Below are 21166 nucleotides of genomic sequence, written 5' to 3'. Positions count from 1 at the left end.
AACACAGAAGTCTTACAAAACCCCTTCACTTTCAAAACGCTCATGTGGTGCTTATTTGGAAGCAGCTCTAATGCTTGAAACCTCACCCTACTTTACGCTGACTTCCATCTAAGCATGAACAAGAACTGAGGAAGAGTGTTGAGGAGATATGTGCAAGAGGGTCTTAGAAGACAAACCAAAGAACATGGAGGAAGGCAAGGAAAGAAAGGAGAAAGTAGTGAAGTCCGAACTGAGGGATTGACTTGCACAAGCACAACAGTTAAAACACTCAGGACCTTATGAACCTAGGTTTCATTTTCAGGAGCATCTCAGTTTCAAGTCAGTGGCCCTAAGATCCTTTAGAAAACCTATTCAGTTATCTCCAAAAGAAGCATACTTGAGTTGTAAAAGGAAGGATGTGGAAGGGGGCATGAGGTTTTTCTGGGACAATACAAGATAACCTTACATTTGTATCGGATGCGTGTGACTTCATGATTTGTTTGGCACTTCCTGTGAGGTATAAAAAAAAGCCCATCTGACTTCCAAAATATGTTTTGCATTCTCTTACTCAGCTCCTTTGGGGATATTGGAACGTACTTTTTTCCCCTCCTACTAATTTCATCTGATGGGCAGAGGTTTGTAACATAAACCACATTGATAGCAATCCTCCCTTCTCCTTTTACACCAATGACAGAACATGCAGGAGGGAATTTAGCAAGCATATAACCTTGCCTTGCCATATCACCTCATCGTAGTGAGGTATTCAACCAGTTAGATGTTAAAATGTCTAATAATCCAACCCATCTTCTTCAATAAAATCCCCAAACAGCCGTGAAGGATACGAGCAGAATGATGGTGTCAAAGTTACTGAAACAAAGTTAATATTGCCTACCATATATAAATGTGATATACCTCATTGGATGAAACATGGCATAGCCTCAAACATACTCTGGTGCTTGAACTTTGTTGGGATTCCCCTGCTGAGATGCAAGAACCTGAGAGTGACAGGATGGACACATAAGGAGACAGTAGAAAAGATTAAGAGACTTATAAACTCAAATGTCAAAAGTAAATGAGGACAGGCCACATGAAACCGTTTCACTGGAGGACTCTGCAGACTACAGTCAGTTTAACTCTTCTTTTTGTCAGAACACGTCAAAGCTCATCTGAAAGGGTTGGGTAGTTATTGCTCAGCCACTCCTAATAAAATGGAAATTAACGTTCTGCCATTATAGGGGAAGAGAAAAGATTAAAATACCTTAACTACTTCTTACCATGTTTCAATACTGCCTGCTATCTGTCAGCTGCAGGACAAGTTGGTCGCTCGCCAGGCTGCTCTGTATTTGTGGATGAGCTATTTTTGTTTCATGAATAATGCTTGGCACTCACCACCCACCGGCGATATCTGATAAATGTCACTAATGATGAGTTTGGCATTCTAGCTCGAGGCCATGGAGTGGGCACTGCTGAAATGTATTTGTTAGGGATTCCTCATTTGTTCAATTATTGTCCAAAGTGGGTTAGTTCAGTTGGTTCTGTTGACTGAAAGGTGAGGAGAGGAAAGGGAGGGGGAAAAGAAAGAAGGAAGATTGGTATTGGGGAATTCTATGCTAGGAGTGCCTCTGAGGTCTGTGTGGGAAAATTCTCTGATCTACTTTGATTGAAGATCTGCCCAAAATATGTTTTACCTTCTTCCTTGTGCTTGAAGGCTGAAAAAGGCATCGCGGTGCTCTTATGATGTGTGGGCTGTGTCTTCAGGTTCTGTGTGATGCAATCCTTGATATGAACCTGTCTCTTACGTAATAATTTTCCATATACCCAACTGCTGTCAAACAGGGAGTATCTCTGACATTTTTGATGTGTAAAACAGTTCCAGAGAGGAAGTGCTTAAGGTTGGGAAAAATATTTGCTTGTCAAATACGTTCTACCATCTTGACCTTATGAATTGGCAGGTTCTGAAATGGAAGGCCAAGTTTCATTGCAGTTGACTTTCTCAGACACATTTACTTCTGTTCTGGTTTCTGTCATCCTTCCACACCTATGAGACAGTTCTGTGGCAGGCTCCGCACACCTTTGTGCAGGGTTTAACTTGCCCTGTTTCTCTGAGATAGGTTTTACTAGAGTGAGGGGTATTTGGGAGAGTTGAGGCAGCTTGCTGAGTGTGGATGGAGATAAGGTGGAGAACTGCCTGGAGTAGAGACTGAAATGGTGGGCAATTCTTGAGATAGACCATAATACTCTTTCCAATTCCTGCCCTCTAGGCGTGAGTCCATCTCTGCCCTGTCCTCTGTGCCTGCACTCTCGTCAGACAGCGACAAGGATGGTGAAGATGAAGGGAATGATGAAGATGAGTTACGTGGGCTGCAGTCTTTCCATATTCAGTCCAACTGCGACACAGAGAGAGACTCAGGTATAAATGGGAGAGTGGCATGGGCAGAGATGGAGAAAAATGGCATGAATATGAGGTGGGGAGAAGATGAGAGACACTGGCTTAGGGACAACAAGGTATGGGCAGAAAGAGAAAGACCAAGACAGAAACAGATGGGTCGACACCAATGGGTAGTGTGGATTTGCCCATCCCTGTCTCTGAAGAGGGGTACATTTTGGAGTTCTCAGATTAGAAATTCAGTTGTTGAATTGCCAAGTTTCTTGCTAGTTCCAACTGACCGAACAAATTTTGAGTTAATGTCCTGGGCCTACAAGCTATTAGAAGTCCACAGAAGCCAAAAGAGATCTCATGGAGGATTCTAGAAATGTCTGATAAAATTTTCAGTAGAGATTACCATTACTAATTTGAGGTATTTTTACCACAGATGCTACAGTGTATGCTGCACTATGGCAGGTGTTCTGCAGTGGGTCTGCTGAGTCCATGAAAATTTTACATAAAACCAGTACATCATTAAAATTTTGATACAATGATTTGGTAGTCTAGGGAAAAACATGTGTTGGCACTAGTCTGCTGGTTCAAAAGGTGTAGGAATGCTGCCTTTGAGGAAAGATGAGGTAAGAGGTCTTTAAAAAGCTGGACTGCTGGCCGAGGATGTCAGCTAGGTATGTATCTTTTTTCCCTTTCCAGATCCAGACCTTACCCTCTCAAGAAGCCTTTCCCAGTGGGAAATGAGGAGGGTGAGTCGCTAAACCTTCAAACTGTATTTCTTGTCATAGGGAAATTGGAAAAGAAATTCCCATGGAGATTAAAAACATCATTCATGCTGGTGAAAAAGGTGCAGCTGCGGTGGGAAACCATTGAGAAGCCTCTGTGAAGAATGGTTTGGAGATGGCAAAATAGAGCCTAGTTTAAGAGATAGTTTCACTTGGGATTTTTACATCAGTATCTTTCCATCAGTTGTTAGGCTTTTGCCCCTTCATTTCTGGCCTGAATCTCATGTAGTGCTAAAGCTGATCAAATACTTCGATCTAAGTGAGATATTTAAATGTTCAGTTGTGCAAGAAGCAGCAACAAAAGTATCATCTTTACTTGATGCTTTATGATAGAGAGAGGTATTTTAAGATGCTTCACAGACAACTTTGGGTCTTTATTTATAGAGATGGACATAACTGTGTTTTTCTGTGGGTCTTGTGTTTTCCCATCAGCAGAAATCAGTCCCTAAGACTTTCTTTCAATTTCCTTCAGGCCAAAGAGATAGCAGCAATCCAGCGCTCAGAGGCACCAATGAGCAAGATGCCCCGGCAACGTGGGCGCTGGTCCCAGCCAACCAGCAACATAGAGATGACTGTGAAATCCATGCTTGACTTGCGTCAGTTGGAGTCTTTCTCTGTTTCCCGCTCTCCAAGTCGAGACTCGCTGTCTCAAAACAGCAATGGGGATGACAGAGAAGAGCAGGCAGATCTTCCTGTGCACATCAACAAAGTAAGGACAGCACTCCTTTGAGGAGGTGAATCTGCTCTGGGTACATACGTCCTACCTCTGTTTATTATTACGTACATTTATTGCTACCTGGTGCCATTCTTTATATCTTCAGAGGTGGCTCTAAATGCCTTCTGAGAAACCTATTTAGATAACTCTTTTGTAGTTAGCACTCCTGCAACATGTGACTCTGCCATCTTATAGCAGACCCTATATGGGATATGCTGTAAGATCAAGGATGGGATCAAGGTCTCTGTCCAGTGATAGGGAAGATCTCATGGTTTCTTTCAGCTCTTTGATTATTTATCTCAAAAACAAGCTGAGAAGCTGAGCTCAGAATTACAGCTGTGTCCCTGATTACCTGTTAGCTCACTCTGCTGGGGTGCAGTTTCTTGACTCCAGTAGCCACTGAAATGTGGCTCATATGATGCCCTTAGTTATCGGCTGTGCTAGGTTATTATGTTCTCTTTAATCTTTGTATCGATGCCCTTAGTTATCGGCTGTGCTAGGTTGTTAAGTTCTCTTTAATCTTTGTATTGATGGGTTGCAGCAAGTAATGCATGCTCGTGCCTCAGAAAGCTAATGACTGTTTTCCAGTAGCAGTCTGTACTGCTGTCTAACTTCATTTGAGATTTTGCTTACTTTAAAACTGTGTGACTAAGAAGAGGATTGGGCTCACGGCACGCAGTAAATCAGTGTTTTTCAGCTGTGGCCCGCAGACTTCTCTGAACTATGTCTGATCAGTCTATAAAAAGGTAATGGAAGAACCTGCTGCCACGTGGCTTACACTCGTGATGTGTGGTCAAAGAGGAATGGGGAGTGCAGTACTTTACCAGAGAATTTTAGGGGCTTGCAAACAGGAAACAAAATAGGAAACTACAGCAGTAGTCTGTCAAGTTTTGTAAATAAGGAACAGGAAAGATGTAGGAGTGCTGCATTTTCTGATCTCAGTTTTCTGATCATATTCTGTGCTGTAAAACATACTTTCTAGCTCTGCACAGCATTTTCTGACTTAAGGAAAAACACTGATAATATCTAGTTTTCTCTCTCTCCTTTTAAACCAGGTTGGCAGCTCAATACCTCCCCAAGATAACCGGTCTTGTGTGAGACCCCAAGTGATTCGGCTTGTGTCTTGTGAAGATGGGATTTTCTCTCAGGAACTGGAACCTTCTGAGAGTGAGGAGTGTGTAATCTACCCTGAACAAGATGAAATCCATCCCGCAGACCCTAGCAGGTTAAAAATAAGCTCTCTGCTGTGCATGGCTTAAACGTTTCTGTTTTATTTTGCTTGCGGCTTGTGTGGTAACTTGGGTGAGTTGACTTACTGCCTGATTGATGCCAGGCATGTTCAGTTGAGAGCTTTGTGCCAGCCTGATGCTAAATGAATCTGAAACAAAGGACGCACCATTAAAATAATCTTTCCTCTAAGGAAACTGCACATTAGCAGCCTCCTCCAAGATTTTTTTGTTGAATAAACAACCTGGGAGCAGCCTTTTTGCTTTCTCCCTTATCTGGGTTGAAATAAGCAAGGGAAAACTTGGAAGCTGGAAAACCACCGAACAGTGACATATATGTGTCGATGAAATGTCTGCCCAGGAGAAATGACAGGACACTATTATTTGTGACAGTTTCAAACCTAATTGAGCAAGAATTTAACAAATGTGGTACGTGATGACCCTTTTGTGAGAAATACAATGGCTTGCATGAGATGGAATTGAAAAGGACACTGGAAACAGTGGAGACCTTTTTTCTTCCCCTCTGCTGTTTCTTCTGTTTTAGTTTTACCTCACTTAATTTTCTGTTTCATTCTGTGTTCCTTTTTTTTTCCCTCCTTTCCTGAATGTTATTCTTCCCTTCTGCTCTTAACCTGATGCTAACAACTGTTTAATTTCCTCTGTCTCCTCCTGCTCTGTTACAAAGGGTGGCCTGATAGCTTTAGGTGGGCTTTTATGCAAGAGTGTATGCTAAGATTTTGCAGCTGAAGCTGCTAGGTTTCTCCCAGTTTCTCTTTATTTACATTTTTTAGCTTTATTATGATAACATCTGGACGGAGCAGACCCATGTGCTGCTCCATCATGTAAGAAAGGGAGGCACTCTGGCAATGTTGGGTACAGACTGGACACACCTCAAAGTATATAGAGTTTGCAAGCTGCCAGGGGTGATTGCCATTCAGTTCTGTTGAGTGACTTCTGCATCCTCCCCTGCATTGGAGTACGTCTGAAACCAAAGTATTTCATAAAGTGTGAAACTAAAGTCCTCAGCCATTGAGCAAAAGAATAGTGCTGGTGTCATTTGACAAAATAAGACTTGTGAAATCACAGCAGAAATCGGAAACTCTGTCCTACTATATTGTATTTTTGTACGATGTTCTTCAGTAAATTAGTCTTGCTACCAGAACTTTATGAAGGTTCTGATACCCAGAATCTTCTCTGTTTTGCAACACAGAAGTTGCCCAAACAAGCAAGTCATAAACATGGGGAAAAAAACTATAGCAGGGGTCAAATCTGTGGCACACTAGAGTTTGTATCATGCAGGTATAGATAGGCCTGGTTTTAGTCCCTTTTTCATTACGTAGACCTCTGCATTTGTTCCTCACCTGTGCTGGAAATCAAGCCAGGGCAGTGCTCTGCTGATGCCTGGTAATCATGGGAAAGTGACAACACCCAAAAAGTCAGACAGTCCTCTTGAGACTTCACTGTCCAAGCTTAATGAAATGCAAAAATGTACTGTATGATGAGAGAAATCAACTTCTTTTTCTCTTTAAAGCCTTACTTTTGTAATCAAAGGTGTTACTAACACAGGTAAGGTCTGATTAAAGTTAGAATGTGCTTCTTTACGTGTAAAACAAATGTACCTTCTAGTGTTGGATCTTTCCTGTCTCTCTTGTAGTGAGTTCCAGGTAAAAGCATTGCCCCATGGGAAGCTAAGTAGAGGTTATCACGGTAATGGATGCCCAGACAAACACAGTCCTGACAGTGCCTGCTCTGTAGATTACAGCAGCAGTCGTCTGTCCAGCCCAGACCATCCAAATGAAGGTAAGACATCCGAATGAAGATGCAGACACATTTATGATGTATTTTATGTGATGTGGAACAGTGCAGAAACTTGCTGGACTGGTTCTGGGCCATATTTATGAGTTGCTATCCTGATCTCTAATACTTGATCCTCTTCATGAGCTGAACTGAGGTCTCCTATTAGTCTTGCTAGTATTGCTGTAAACGTTCAGGCACATTTGAACAGACACTTCAGTGAAACCACTGCAGAAGCAGGAGTTGGTTAAAGTGCACTTTTCTGTGTGCCTTTGGCTTTCTTTTACCTTTCTAGGTGAGGAGGCAGGTTTGGTATCGATTATCCCATAGGCTATGTTGTTTGTGGGATATTGTATATTACAGAATTACAACTTAATACTGACCAGCTTTTGCTTTGACATTCTAGGTTCAATTTAGCATCTCTGCTGCATTTTTTTTTAACCTGGCTAATATTACTGTGATTATGCTGTTACAGCATTGGGTCTTTTTGCCCTTTCCCAGATTCTGAAAGCACTGAGCCCCTAAGTGTGGATGGCATCTCAGACCTAGAGGGAGAGGAAGGAGAGGAAGATGTGGGCACTAGCATGCCAGAGGGAGAAATCACCCAGATACCCAATCAGGAAAAGTTCCTCGAGCAGCATTTTGGGACCCTGGGCAGCACTGATGGAAAAGGTACAGCTCCCTGCTCAGTGAGGGAACTTTGTGAGGTCACTTGAGATTTGTCCCCTGTATAAATCAAACCAGGCTACAAGTTCTTCTAGGCTTTTTGGGGGGTGTGTTTATGAGGGGGCAAAAGTGGGTAACCAATGTAGAGAGGCCTAAAAAGAGCAACATTTGTTAACTCCATCAGGTTGTGTGTAACTTTTTGTGGATGAAATTGGGGTCTGTGTCACTTTGCGTTAACTATTGCCCCTGGAATCCTGAAGAGCCGTTCTCTTGTTCCCGGAGTAGTTTTTCCTTTCCCTGTATATGAGGGTATTAACTGTGTTTTCATCGCCTCCCCCCCACCATAGGTGACATGTAGTGGCCTCTAGTGGCATAGTAAGGCATAACAAATGTCACAAAAGAAAAGGCTGAAATGCTGGGTGGAGGGAGAGAATAAGAGGAGAGACATCAGAGTGGCAAAGGAGCTGGTTAGTCTTTATCGGCCAACTCCAGAAAAAACCGTATCTGCTTAGAACTGATAATGGTTGCAGGCAGTAACATCTATGTGAGTTGTCTGGGTTTTTTCGTTGGTGTTTTTTTTATCCCTCCTTTGATTGGTTTGTTTTCTGCTTGATACCAGTGCCTCATAGTCCTACAGGCAGGGTAGGACACAAAGGGAAGTAAAAAAGGAGGAGGCGTACCCTTGGAGAGAGTAGCAGTTTAAGGCAGAGTAATCTAAGTAGAACAGAAAAAGCAAAGGAAATTAAATTCTTCCATTCTCTGTGGTTTTAGCTCAAAAAATCCCCTTGGATATGGGGGGATATTTGATAGTCTCTGAGATAAGAAAATGCATGTGTCAGAATGTTTAATCTGTAACTAAACTGTTCCTTTTTTCTCTCATCTTTAACCAGAATTTTTAGGTGGCTCATGTAAGAATCTGGAAAGAACTGAAAACCTCAGCATTTCCTCTCGCTTTCTTTCCCAGTCCCCTGCTCTCAGGTATGGTTCTGCTTGTTTTGAGTGCTTTTGTCTGTTTTTACTAGTGTGAGTAGGTCTTGTGCTAGGCCCTGGGTCAGAATAGTTGAACAAACTTCTGGCCTTGGTGTGCCAAGGCACGATACAGCGTTAGCATAGCACCTGGCAGGCTGGTTGCAGACCCTTGTGGTTTGGACAGGCCATCCTGTGTCACTGTTCTATTTCTTCCTAAAGCAGCACTGTTGTTTTATTCTTTTTTCTCTTTCAACAATGTGCTTAATTGTTTCATGATTAATGCCTTGATTGATTAAGCTGGAGGAATTGCTAATCATCTAATTTACTCTTCACTGTTTATGCTCTGTTTATTCTTTTGCATTTCATTCAGCTTGGACAATGAAAGTAGGCTTGTCAACTTTTCCTTTGTTTTACAGCCCCTTCTTACTCAGCTTTGTTTCTCAGTCCCATGCCTTCACAGGGTGCTCTGGTGTCTCATACAAAGTCCTATGGGGATATTATTCTTCAAAAAAACCTCTCAACCCTAAAGCACCCCAAAAGGCCTCACCAAGCTGTTTCCCTTGTTTAAAAAAACAAACAAGCAAAAAACAAAGAAACAAAAAAAACCAATAAAAATGTGGTAAATACTTTTGCTGATTTGGGTTCATAAATATTTAAGACAAACAAATGTCTAAAATGACAACCCGGAATCTCAAATTAATTTCACAATATAGAACTGAGCAGATTTGTGTACATCTTCTATGGTTCACCAGCTGTGTCTAGATTCACCATGTTAGGAAATTTTTTTGTCACTGCTGTATTCAGCTGCTGTTGCTGCTGTCAGGAGTGCCTCTTAGTCTGTCTCGCATTGGGACTGTATGTTTGGGAAGGAAGCCAGTGATTAGCTATTGTGGTGACTGAAGGAAGTCACTGTGCTCTGCTGCTGTCAGGAGTGCCTCTTAGTCTGTCTCGCATTGGGACTGTATGTTTGGGAAGGAAGCCAGTGATTAGCTATTGTTGCAGTGGTGACTGAAGGAAGTCGCTGTGCTCTAGAGATGTAAAAAGAGAGGTGATTTTAGGTTATGAAAACCTCTGGGCTTTTAATCTGTTCAGCTGTTCAAACACACCAGATTGAAAGTTGCCTCCTTTCCGAAGTAAGCCCCCTGTGCTTGTCTGAAGTGGAGAGGAACAGGAAATTAGGCTTTCCTCTTGAAGATACTGACCAGCCTTCCTAGTAATTATGCTTTCATGCTGTTAGGAAAGTATAATTACTTTCTCTTAGCGTATTTTAGAATTGAAAAGGTTTCATTGTTAGTGAGGTGAGCTGAGACAAAAGACCTGACCTGACTTTGCCCGGTCTTCCCTCTGCCTGGAATTTTTCCTTCTCTTTTGCCTTCACCTTTTACAGTGTCCTCCCTGGAAACAGTGACCCAATGTTATTTGTGATCGCACAGCCTAAGGTCAAATGCCTTAAGACCAGTGCTTCCAGGGCTGAGTAGAATGAAGTGGTAACAGCCTAGGGCATTTCTGACTTAAAAAAGTCCGGATAGGAAAGGTCTCTTTATCCCAGAGAAACCGGCTTAATGCGTGTGCCTGTTTGTCCAGGGCAACATACTCACTTGTTTTAACTGGGATTTCTTTATCGTGTTCTCTAGACGATTGTCACTCTCTTCGTCAAATCTGATACTGGATTCAAAGCCCATCGAGCCGCCCACCCAGACCAATCAGTTTACACCAGACCTGTTGAAAAATGGCAGCAGCCATCCTGGTGATGCATTGGAGAACAGCCAGCTCCTGGAGAGTGTAAATTCAAATCAGGCTGTTTATGTCCAGAAAAAGCACAGATCATCTGTGGAGGCCAGCAGAGTTGGTATGGCTCCTGGACGGGTTATTGCATCCTTTCCAGAAGGCCCTGTGAATGCAGCGATGAGAAAGGCACAGTCGGTTCATGACCTCGTTCATGAGGGTAAGGACACAGGTTGGAATGATGGTTTAAACCCAAGAATGAAATGGGGAGATTTGAGCTTGAGTAGGGATTTAAATTAAGCTTATGTCTTTCTGCATTCTAAGTTACAGGCTTTGCATGTCTTCTAACTCTTAGCCTGTCAAAGGAAATATTTTTAATTTGTAATGCAGATGCTGGTCTCCTAATTATCAGTCTCTGATATTTGTCTGGCAGCTGTGGGAGGAGCAATGCCAAGGGTGAAATGAACTATTTGCAAATAAATTCTCTTTTGCTGTCGGGGGTTGCTCCAGGCCAAGACTGAGGCTCCCCAGGGTGGGGAGAAGAGAGAGAGGGAAGGAGGAGGCAGTAAGAGGGAGTTTACTGAATTCATGCACTCTGTGCGAAAGAACTCCATTTTTGAAACCATCAACTCATGGATCAATAAGCACTCAGTTTGTTTAAAAAACAAAAACCAAAACCCAAACCTTATCACCACAACATAATACATAAGATTTTGCCTGCTTCCTCTGCCCTCTCAGTTAATGGTGACAGTGGTCTGAGGTTTTCTGGCCATACACTTTAAGAACAAGTCTCATCAGGTAAACAGCAGTGTGTGAGCAGGATGAGGGATGGGCAAAAAAGAAAGCTGTTGAGGCTTGGTGGTGTTAACTGGAAGCAGTGGTTCTGTACACCTCTCCCAGGGGCTGAGCTGAGGCACATAGGCTGGAGAAGCTCTGTTAGTTTCCGATTTTGGAATTCACTGCAGGCTCTTGTCTATTTTTGGTATGTTTGTCTGTTTAATTTTCACAGATAAGGGTCCTGGAGTGATATCCTCTGCCAAGCAGCGTCCTCAGACTCTTTTGATGGTTGAAAAGGATCCTAGACCTAACAGTTGCAGGGTGTTATCAGCCAATATGTTGAAGATGGATGGATCTGGTGCTCTGCTGGCCAAAGATGTCAGGGCTGCAAAACCAAAGTCCTACATGAACCCCACAACCAGCTTCCGGGCTAAGATGTCAAGGAGCGTATCTGTAGGGGAAAATCTGTACCTTGGTTACTCCACTGAAATGGTGGCTGATGGGAGGACTAGCCCTCTGGTGGCAGAGAAGACACAGTTTAGTTCCACAGCAGATGCTGAGAAGATTAAGATACCAGTGAAAGAAAATGTTCCCGTGAAGCCAGCACTTCAGCCAGTTGTAAACTGCTCATCTCCCAAGTCCTTCCACAGCAAGTTGGCATCATCAAACCGAGCACATCTGATTCTTGACATTCCCAAGCCATTGCCTGATAGACCCACACTGGCCTCCTTCTCACCCACTACCAAACCAAAAGCCCTGCCTGAGCCACAGTCTCCACAGTCACCTGCTGGGGCCTGTAAAAAGAAACCCTCTTTTCCTGAGGTCCGAGCCTCCAAGAGGGAGAATCAAACTGCTGGGTCTCTGGTTCCTGGTAGAGAGATCCCAACAGGACTCGCTAAGGAGAGCCCAGTGGAGAGTCCAGGCTCAAGGACAGGTTGCCAGGATGAGCCAGGGGTCACTAATCCAAAACTGAGGGAGTTGTCAGAGAGCCGGCACCTGAGGTCTCCTGAGGGCACACTGCCCAGGTGCAGGGAGAGGATTACCGGCATCGCCTGTGTGCTAGACAACGAGCCTGGACTTTGCCCACTAGAACCCATCAGGCCGAGGTCTCCTACATCTGTAACTGCCTCGGCACAGGCCTCAGGTGTGCATGGATACCCATCTCTTATCTTCCCCCTTCTGTCTCCTGTCTTTGTGAACCGCCTCACGATCCCATCACATTTCTTTACGTCCAGCTTCTGGCCTGTCTCGTCCTGTCTGCACCTGTCTCGTTCCATAAGCCATCCCCTCAATGGTGAGACACTTCTTCAACCTGACATCTTTTTCTCAGTCTTTAATTTCCATTTCCTCTGGGTCTTACGTCTGAAGGACCTTTTTAGCTGTTTTGTAGACCTCAGCACTCATGTTTTCAGTTGTACAATTACCTGTAGGGGCTCAAACCTCTTTTTGGTCAATGGTAAAAGCTAACATGCGGGGAATCCCCATGAGAGTGCAGGTTACATCCCCCACGCCCCTCTCAGGGCATGTCTGACCAGCAGATGAAAGTGCAGGTTAACGCGGACTAGCTGAACCTAGCAAGCACGCACAGATAATAGCGACAGTGAAGCTACGCCAGGCAGCTCAGGCTTTACTTTGTTAACATGCAGGGTCCAGAAGGGTTTGCACACAGTTTTCTCGCGTGAGGTGAGGCTTGACCAAGGTGAGTTCCTTGCTGTAGCCACCTGTGAGAGCAAGAAAGTCCCTGTGCTGCTATCACTCTGCTTTGAGGACGTGTCTGCAAACTGGGTACACAATGCACATGCAGGCCTAGCCTTTGGGTTGGAGCATAAAGAACATGGATTAATTTTTGAGGTAGCTCTAGTTTGGAGAAAAAAGTATGAGGTGGGAAACTATTTTACCTGCTGAAAACAGCTCTTGGATCTGTTACAGGCCCTGGTTTAAGGTACTTCAATCAGATGAAAACTAGCAGGTAACTTCAAACTGAAGCAAAAATCCCGCCCTCCAAGGCAGGAAAACCTCCAGTGACAAAGACACAGTTTAGTCCCACAGTGTTAAGGAAGGCCACAGCACCCAGGCTTCCTTAACGACAGCATCTAAAACTTCAAGAAGTTTTTCTGTTGTGTCACAACTTGAAAGGATGTGTGTCTTCCTGAAATACTCAGCTGAATTGTGCAGTAGGAAGCGGAATGTTAACCACTGCACTGATACCTTGTACCTTCGGGGGGCTGTGCACAGTGTTTAATCCCTTGTGCTATGTTGTTCTTATTATATCTGAGAAGGGACACCTCTGTCATCCTCTCATCAATTACTTTTTGTGGTGCCAGGCAGCTCCACCATTCATCTCAATGGTTAAGCGCAATATTTCTGCACCAAAGCGTTGCAGAAGGATAATCTGTTTATTATGCACTGTTATTTTTCTTTTTGCATTTCTAGAGGGATCAGATGCCCTATGGTGGAAGCACTCTTACATAAAACAGGAAATGTGCTGTTTTGTCTGAGAGACCTCTCATTGTTATACCATAGGGTAGCTGCTCTGGAGAACAGCCAGTGCATCTGAAACTTTCAGACCCTACCCCACAGGGGTGAGGTTTCTTCTAACAGCAGATGCAGTCTGGAGCTGTGGAATCCCATTGCGCAGCAGAGAAGTAACAGGCCAGTTGTCTGTATTCTTTAGGATGAGTTTTCTCTTCTAGACTTAGGAATCAAGCTACATATCACATGGTTTTTGGTCAGTTGCTAGGAGTCTTTGTTTGCAGAATTAGCACAGACAGTGCAGAGAAAGAGCAAATTTTTTTTGCAGCAGTTGTTTTCTTTTTTTGGTGTGTTTTTTTTTTTTTTTTTAAAACCGCTCCTAATACATAGCATCACCGCACAGAGTATTTAGCAGCATCCTTTAGTGAGTTAGGATGATTTAGGACAGTGGATCCCCAATTTTTTTTTTCTCCTTAACAGACAGCTGTCAGGCCTCAGCTTTTGGCAGACCATGTTTCCCAAATTTTTAGTGATAGATGCTGGAAAAGCTGTTTAGATCCAAGTTGGCTATTGCTGTGAACAATCTAGTGTGGCTTCTGTGGATCACAGTGTGGCAGTTTAGGTTAGAGGTGTAGGGTTGACAGAGACCCCCTCTGCTTCTGACTTGCTCTGTGACTTTGGGTTTCCACTTAATATTTTGTCCTTCCATTTTCCTGCCTGTATAACAGCTGCAGATAAAGAGACTTAATTGTTTTGTTAAAGCATTTTGACATCTGCAGTTAAAATGCTGTTGCTGTGCTTTGTACTTTTGCTGTGTTTGATATTCTCTGCTGGTTTCTAACAAGCTTCTCTGCACACCCGAAAGGCAGAAAAATGCCTGTTACTCAAGCATTTATGTTATGTTTGTGACCTTTCTCCAGACTGGCAGCTCACAGAGCTGGAGACCAGCATAAAAAGCATGATCAGAGGAGAAATCCAAAAATGATAATGAGAAGAAACAGATGGGTTTAAAAGAAAAAGAGGGGAGCAGGGGAACAGGAAAAAAAAAAATGGAGGAAAAAAAAAAAGGCAAGAATCTTGGACTGCACTGAAGCCCACTGTGCTCAAACTCTACAAGGTTGGGTGACTTGGGAACAAAAAACGCAGATGGAAGGATTTGTTCATGCCCCTTTATTCTTCTAGATGTGTTGTTTATGTATAAATGGATGTTTTTGTAGCTGTATTTGTTTATACATCATCTAGATGTATTTATAAGATTAGCTAAGGTCCCTGCCAGCCTGTTCAAAGGTGACGTTCTTAGAAGTGCAGAAATAATAGTGCTAATGTGACCAAGTTTTGTTTTTAGGTGACTAAAGGATGTTGAATGGCCTTTGTCCAGGCCTTTGCAAATTGAAGATAACTGCAGATTGTGTGTGTTCATGGTTTATGTCTAACTCATGAAAGTGTTTATTTTATTAAAACATTGCAAGCTTTCAACTCTTCAACTCTCCAGCCTTTGGAGTTAATATCTAGTGGAGGCAGCCAGATGATGCTGTTCTTCAGTTGCTTGCTTTTATTTTTAATTTTTGAATAACGGTGTATCAGCAGTGCATATCCTGGGTTGCTCAGAATTGCGATTGTGTTGTGATTGAGTTTGTTTGTCAACACTCCTCTGGACCTCAGTCCTCACTAGAGAACACTGTAATAATTCAGTATAATCCTTCATCCTCAGCACTTAGTTGTACACTGTGAAGAAGGATACATGAGGGGGAGCGTGCAGATTTCTGACTAGGTGGAGGCTAGATTAGAGGCTCATCAGATCAGTCCCTTTTGCCACTGGAAGCCTTCATTCAAATTTGACTTTAGTTATAATTGAGAATGGCATGGATAATCTGTGACTATCCTTGACTGCAATAAAAAAGTGTGATCTGAGAAAAACCATTGTTGACTTTGGAGAAGTTAAACACTGGAAAAATAAGAATGTTTGAAACAAGCAGCATCTCTACATAGTATGAAGAAAAGCTCATGTAGAACTTTCTTGTTTAACGATTGGCTCAAACCAGCCCTAAAAATTGAATGAGAAATGTGTGCACGTGGTCTTTCAAATATATATTTTAAAAATGTTTTCTTACACAACTGTGAAATTGTGGATACTGGAGTGTGTCTGTGCCTTAGTTTGGGTTTTTATTTTTTCCTTCCCTTCAGAATCGTGTGTCAGCATAGAGCAGTGTGAGCACGTGGTATCCGAGCTCCAGGACAGCATGCGCAAAGCCATTCATCTTTACCGCCTGGTGAGTGACCTCAGACACGAGCTCTGTTACAGCAGGTTGGCTTTACAGCCCGTGAGCATTGAATGTATGTGCTTGCTGGCTCAAGGTGTTTTCTTGACTGGGTATTTGGTGACACAAGCTGCCTGGTTCTCCACTTGACTGCACCTTAAGCTTGAACTGGAAAGGCAGGAACTCTTGATTTCCAACTTTTGGATTTTCCAATGGCTTGCTATGGTACTCTGAGCAAATCAATTAATTTTTCAGTCTGTTTAGCCTATCTATAAACTGACGATAACAGTTCACTCTTTCAAACGGGTATTAAATATTTATACAGTGCTTCAGAGATATAAAATATTATAGGAGCTTTAAGTTTTATTATCCCCATCTGTTCTCTGTCTTTGATGCCTGGGAAAAAGGATTAGCAAACGTGAGACACCACAGGAATCCAGCTGTGAGCGGAACATGCAACCACTCGCCTGTCCCTTGCATTGCCAGACCAGAGTTACATGCAGAGCAATATAAAAGCTCTTTGTTTTCTTTGCTTAACACTGATTTGTCAAGTCTCTTGTAATGAGCATGAAACTTCCACAATGAGCTTCTGCCGTGTGGTCCTCTGCAGCTCTGGCCTTAGCTCGTGCATGAGCTCTCTGACCTGGCTCTGTTCCTGTGACCAGCTGCATCTGGTGGACAGGAAGAAAAGGAGACTGCGGTCCTGTGCTGCAGCTGGGAAGCATTGCACATCCTTAGGTCCAGTGTAAGGGGAACACGAGCCAAAAATGTGCTTCCCATCTCTGTCCAATTGGTGTAATGCCTCTGGACTTTGTGTGACTAGCAGTATTGGATGAACGCCCTGCTATATGACTAAATTGGCAGTCTTGAATGTTGAAGAAAAGGACACTTGAGTGGTCTGCACATCTTCACAGCTTCACTTCCCTGAAGGGTTGAAACTGCTTGCTTGGTGCTCTACTTAAGCCCCAATGCATTCTTTTTTTTTCTTTTCCCTCTGTTTTCAGGTGTTAAATGATTCGGAGTCTTCTACTGACAAATATAAAATAGCAGGCCTCCTGACAGAAACATTCTCCTCAATGAAGAAAGAACTGGACTCTTTGAAGGATGAGGAAGAGCTTCCAAAGGTTAAGGAGGTACTGGTGAAGCCACAAGATATCACTAGCCCACTGAATGAGGGATGTGGGGCCAATCCACCCAGTCCCAAGGGTCTGGGAGATGAGCAGACACTAGCTTTGCTGGAACAGTACTCAGAGCTCTTGCTACAAGCTGTGGAACGACGCATGGACAAAAAACTCTAAGAGGGGTGGCTTCCAGGTTTTTGTGAATACACAGAAATAATCCCAAGAAGAGGACCACAGAGAGAGCTTCAGACTGATGCTATCATCGCACTGGTCTTAGGGCTTGTGGGGAGACCTTTATAAATTTATTTCCTCAGGCCCTTACGACTGACTTGCTCTAATTCTTAGCAATGTGCTGGCCATAATTTTAATGTCTTTTCCCCAATGGTCTTCAACTTCTTGTCTCTAGACAAAGTCTTGAAAGAGGAGTTTGGAGAAATTGCTTCAAAATTTCTTCATAGCCAGGAGGTCAGGATGTTTGTCACTTAGAGAAACAAAGAAAAACCTGTTTATCCAAGAAATTCTGAACTGCTGACTGAAAACAAAGGAGTCTGAGTGAAGCCAATCCCTTCCATTCCAAGGCTTCACGAGAATCAAGAAGCAGACTTTTAATGGGTTTATTTATTAATTTATTTTTCTGACTGTTGCTCTCTATGTCACGTTTGTGGCTGTTATCTTTGTCCTTTAACAAAAACTGTCAATCCCTTTGCCATATCCCAGCGAGAAACAATCTCTGTATTATAAACCCCCAACAGGGAGACAGGCTGGAGTATCTGTGCAATTAATGAACTGTTTTCTGCTTAAATCTTGTCTTGCTGTTCTTTCTTTTCCTTTTTGTTACCTGGAGTAATCCTCCGATTGTCATGACAACCCTGTCTGTTTTTCTCTTGTTTCAAGACAGTCCCCACACTGTATTTAACCTGCATTCACCTCTGGGGAAGGCTCTGCAACCCTTGGACCATGTTCTGAAGTTTACTTTGTGAATTCAGTAGTGGTATTTTTAATCTGGAATTTTACATTATATTGATATTTCAGACTGTGTTTTCTGCAGATATTTTAAAAATGGGATTTAGATACAAATATGAAAGTTTGTTTCAGCCACCTTTCATGATTAGGAAGTGGATACTGACTTTGATGTTGTCATGACTGGGAAATTTGAGACGATAATTTATTTGTTGAGAAGTGACATGGAAAAGCTGGTTTTAATCTCTTACTGTGTAACTCTGGATTTGAGAGATCTTCAGTGCAACAGCTCATCCATGTTAGCTGTTCATTTCCCGGTGATGGGAAGATGGTTTCTTCTTGCTTTTCTAGGAAAACAGAATATTTACATCCCAAGAAAGGTGGGATTCTCTTACCTTTTGTAAAGCTATTTCAACTACTCACAGAAAATAGTTTACCAAGAACTTCAAACAAGATATTTAGGGATGTGATTACCACCATTTCCCCTGCCCCCGGCCTCTTTGCTTTTCATTAATTTCTTGTCTGAGAAAGAGAAAATCTTCCCTTCTTGCATTTGTGTGTACAATACTCTTCTCACCCTGTGGAGCTTCTCTAAGCCCATGCTAACTTGTGTTTGTTGTGGCTTAAAACTGTCCAGTGATGTTTTTTTGGTCAATGATAAGCTAAGAAAAAAAATTTCAAACCAATGAAATTCTTCAGCACCTTCCCCCTTACTCCTGCTCCCTTCCACAACAGGGACAGATACACAAAATGCTTTATTTCTTCCTCCACCTCCAATCTGTTTTGTATTTATTTTAAGGCAGAGCTGTGTAATCACTGTTTATAAAACTAGTGCAAGCAACGAGCTTTCTGTGGGAGAGAGGATGCTAGCATCTGTGGAAGTCACGCAAAGACAGCCAGGCTGCATCACTTGGTTCCACAGGTTACAGGCTTGAAGCAGTTTTCTTTCATTTTACTGCCCTGGCTTTCATCTCTTTGAAGTCCTGTGGCACTCAGGAATGGGGTCTGTTGACTTTCTTTCTGTGACTGGAGATCTCAGTGCAGCCTTTTTTTCTACTGGGTTGGCCAGACTGGTGTAGGATGACCTGTTTCTTCCGAATAACTCCAGAGCTGAATAATCTGCAGTTCTCGCTCTCCCCTAACAGGTTTGCTGGCTGATCACCGCTCCTGAGTGCTTCAGGACTTGGCAGTATAGGGAGCACTTTGAGAGCTTTCCAGATACTCCTGCCTGTAATTTAAATCTGCCAAATCACGTTTCAGATGTCCTTCCTAACCTTTCCTTCCATGGGCTTGTACTGAAACTTTTAAAAGTGTTATTTTCTAGTCCTGTCTCACCATTGCACTGTGCTGAAATCAGCTGGTGTGCTCCGTCCCATGGGCAGAGTCTCTTGCACAGACAGGTTTGCAAAGGAAGGCAAGTTGAAAACCAGACAGGAAATTTATGGCAGTTTCCTTGAGTGAAAAGGTGTGCTGGAGATGCCGCGAGTGGAATGCGTGATGGCAGTCACATTGGGTCTGTGATGGAGTTGGTGTGGGTCAAGCTTGTTTTTGAGGTGATTAGTTCCTCCACTTTCAGACTGTGAACATATGTCCCAGTATACAGGAAATTTCTTGCTATACTGGGGCCAGAAGACACTCAGGTAAAATAGCAGTCCTTTCAACCCGGGTATTTTGTGGTACTGGCGATAATGGTTCGAGGGTCCTTCCCTGTGCAATTTTATTCCATTTTATTATTTAAACTTTGAGGAAGTGACAAGAAGGGTCAGAGATGATACAGAAGAGCCAGTGGCAAGAATGAAATTTCACATTAAGCTAAAGAGCAACAACCAGTGAAGCTGGCATAGACATGTGAAAGAAGGTTCCTTGGAAATGAGTCGTGTGAAGCAAATCTGATTTTTTAAAGCTGATCAGAGTGGGGTTGCTCCCTGGAATGGATTTTGCTTGGAGTCACGGCTGTGTACAGGAAACCAGAGGTCAAATTGATCAGAATGGTGGTAAGAGAAGTGTCGGGCAAGTAGATCAACTGGAGGATGGTTGTGTAGCTTACAATAAATTAGAATAGTGTATGTAGGACACTTAGGAAAACAGAGTAGTGGCAGAGATGGTCTTGGCCTGAGGAACACCACTACCTGTGAACGATATAGTACAGAAAGGCTTCAGGAAAGTAGATTTAGGACTGAGATGGTGATCTGTAATTGAAGAATGAATTGGAAGGGGGCTGGTTTTAAATATGTCCTGTTGGGCCTCTTGTTTCTTTGCTTGCTGTCCTCTAAGCAACTGTTTTTTCTTAAATGGCAAAGTCATGAACTGTTCACCCAAAGCTTGGATGTTACAAATTGAGTAGTAGAAGTAGTACTTGAGAAGTAAAGGAGATGCTGGTGCCACAAGTTTGTTGCTGAGAGGTGAGGAGATAAATGTTGCTCTTTATTATTTGAGACTGATCCAACTGATTCTTCCCTGCTATCTTCCTATTGCTGGCAGTAGGAAATATTCCTAAAAATTATAGTCTACAGAACAAAGAGAGCGTAAATGTGTTATATTTTGTTGCACCTTGTGAGTATGTTTCACCACAGGCTATCCATTGGGCCAGGTAGAGAAGTATGCCAGTGAATGGCAACTCCCTGAGAAGTGAAGAGGCTTGTGAGAGGAGGTAATAAACTTGAGTCTATCCCTCTTACTGTTTTTTAAGATCCCTCGTACTGGTTTGTGTGGGTGTTTGGCATAACCAGGTATCTGTATTAAGGCAAGTTATTTGTTTAACATAAAGCCTGAAAAAATAATTTGGATGTGCTTATCCTCTTCATGTACTTTTTGTCCACTCCAACGCAACATTCCTGGTCAAAATAAGAATAGTTGTTGGTTTGGTTTTTTTTTCCCCCCATCTTGTAAATAGTGTTACTTTGCCTGTGGGACCCCTTGGTTCATTGTTGGACCCTCTGAACTGGTGCAGTAGGAAGGGCTGCAGCCTGAGACGGCAGCAAACTCTGCTGCAGGCAGGTGAAGCCTTCCTCCTCCCCCTCCCTCGGTAGCAGCCAGGAGCTGTGTGTATGGGAGTATGCGATTCTTCCACCCACCTCCTCTCTCAGGTTGTCCTCTCCTTTCCATGGGCCCTGCCAGGCGATGGCTGGGGCAGCCTGACAGCAGCCCCCTCCCAGCCCCCCAGTTTGCAGACTGCATCACAACTCAGAGAAATCGGGATATTTCTTTCCGGGAGTAGAAACATATGAACTTAATTTTTTTAAAAGAAAGAATATGTATATAATTATATATAAGGAAAAAACGAAATACAGGTATTGAAACATCTTTGGTAAATCCATGCATGTATACGGTGTCTCCCCCCAC

General features: G+C 43.0%; 1 protein-coding gene across 1 annotated transcript in view; it reads left to right on the top strand.

Annotated features, from left to right (window-relative positions):
• LOC104467084 (mitogen-activated protein kinase-binding protein 1-like) overlaps window positions 1-17263 on the top strand; it is a 31942-nt gene extending 14679 nt beyond the window's left edge. The window contains 11 exon segments of the mRNA XM_010080711.1: window positions 2241-2389; window positions 3056-3105; window positions 3614-3850; window positions 4912-5081; window positions 6737-6882; window positions 7378-7548; window positions 8442-8520; window positions 10146-10456; window positions 11246-12157; window positions 15670-15755; window positions 16748-17263. Of these exon segments, the coding sequence (XP_010079013.1) occupies window positions 2241-2389; window positions 3056-3105; window positions 3614-3850; window positions 4912-5081; window positions 6737-6882; window positions 7378-7548; window positions 8442-8520; window positions 10146-10456; window positions 11246-12157; window positions 15670-15755; window positions 16748-17041 (2605 nt within the window). The 3' untranslated portion in view covers window positions 17042-17263.
• Window positions 17264-21166: the final 3903 nt, after the last annotated feature.

Source organism: Pterocles gutturalis, unplaced genomic scaffold (assembly GCF_000699245.1).
Source record: "Pterocles gutturalis isolate BGI_N339 unplaced genomic scaffold, ASM69924v1 scaffold33194, whole genome shotgun sequence".
NCBI lineage: Eukaryota > Metazoa > Chordata > Aves > Pterocliformes > Pteroclidae > Pterocles > Pterocles gutturalis.
The sequence above is the reverse complement of the archived record's forward strand: the minus strand, read 5'-3'. Positions and strand labels throughout refer to the sequence as shown.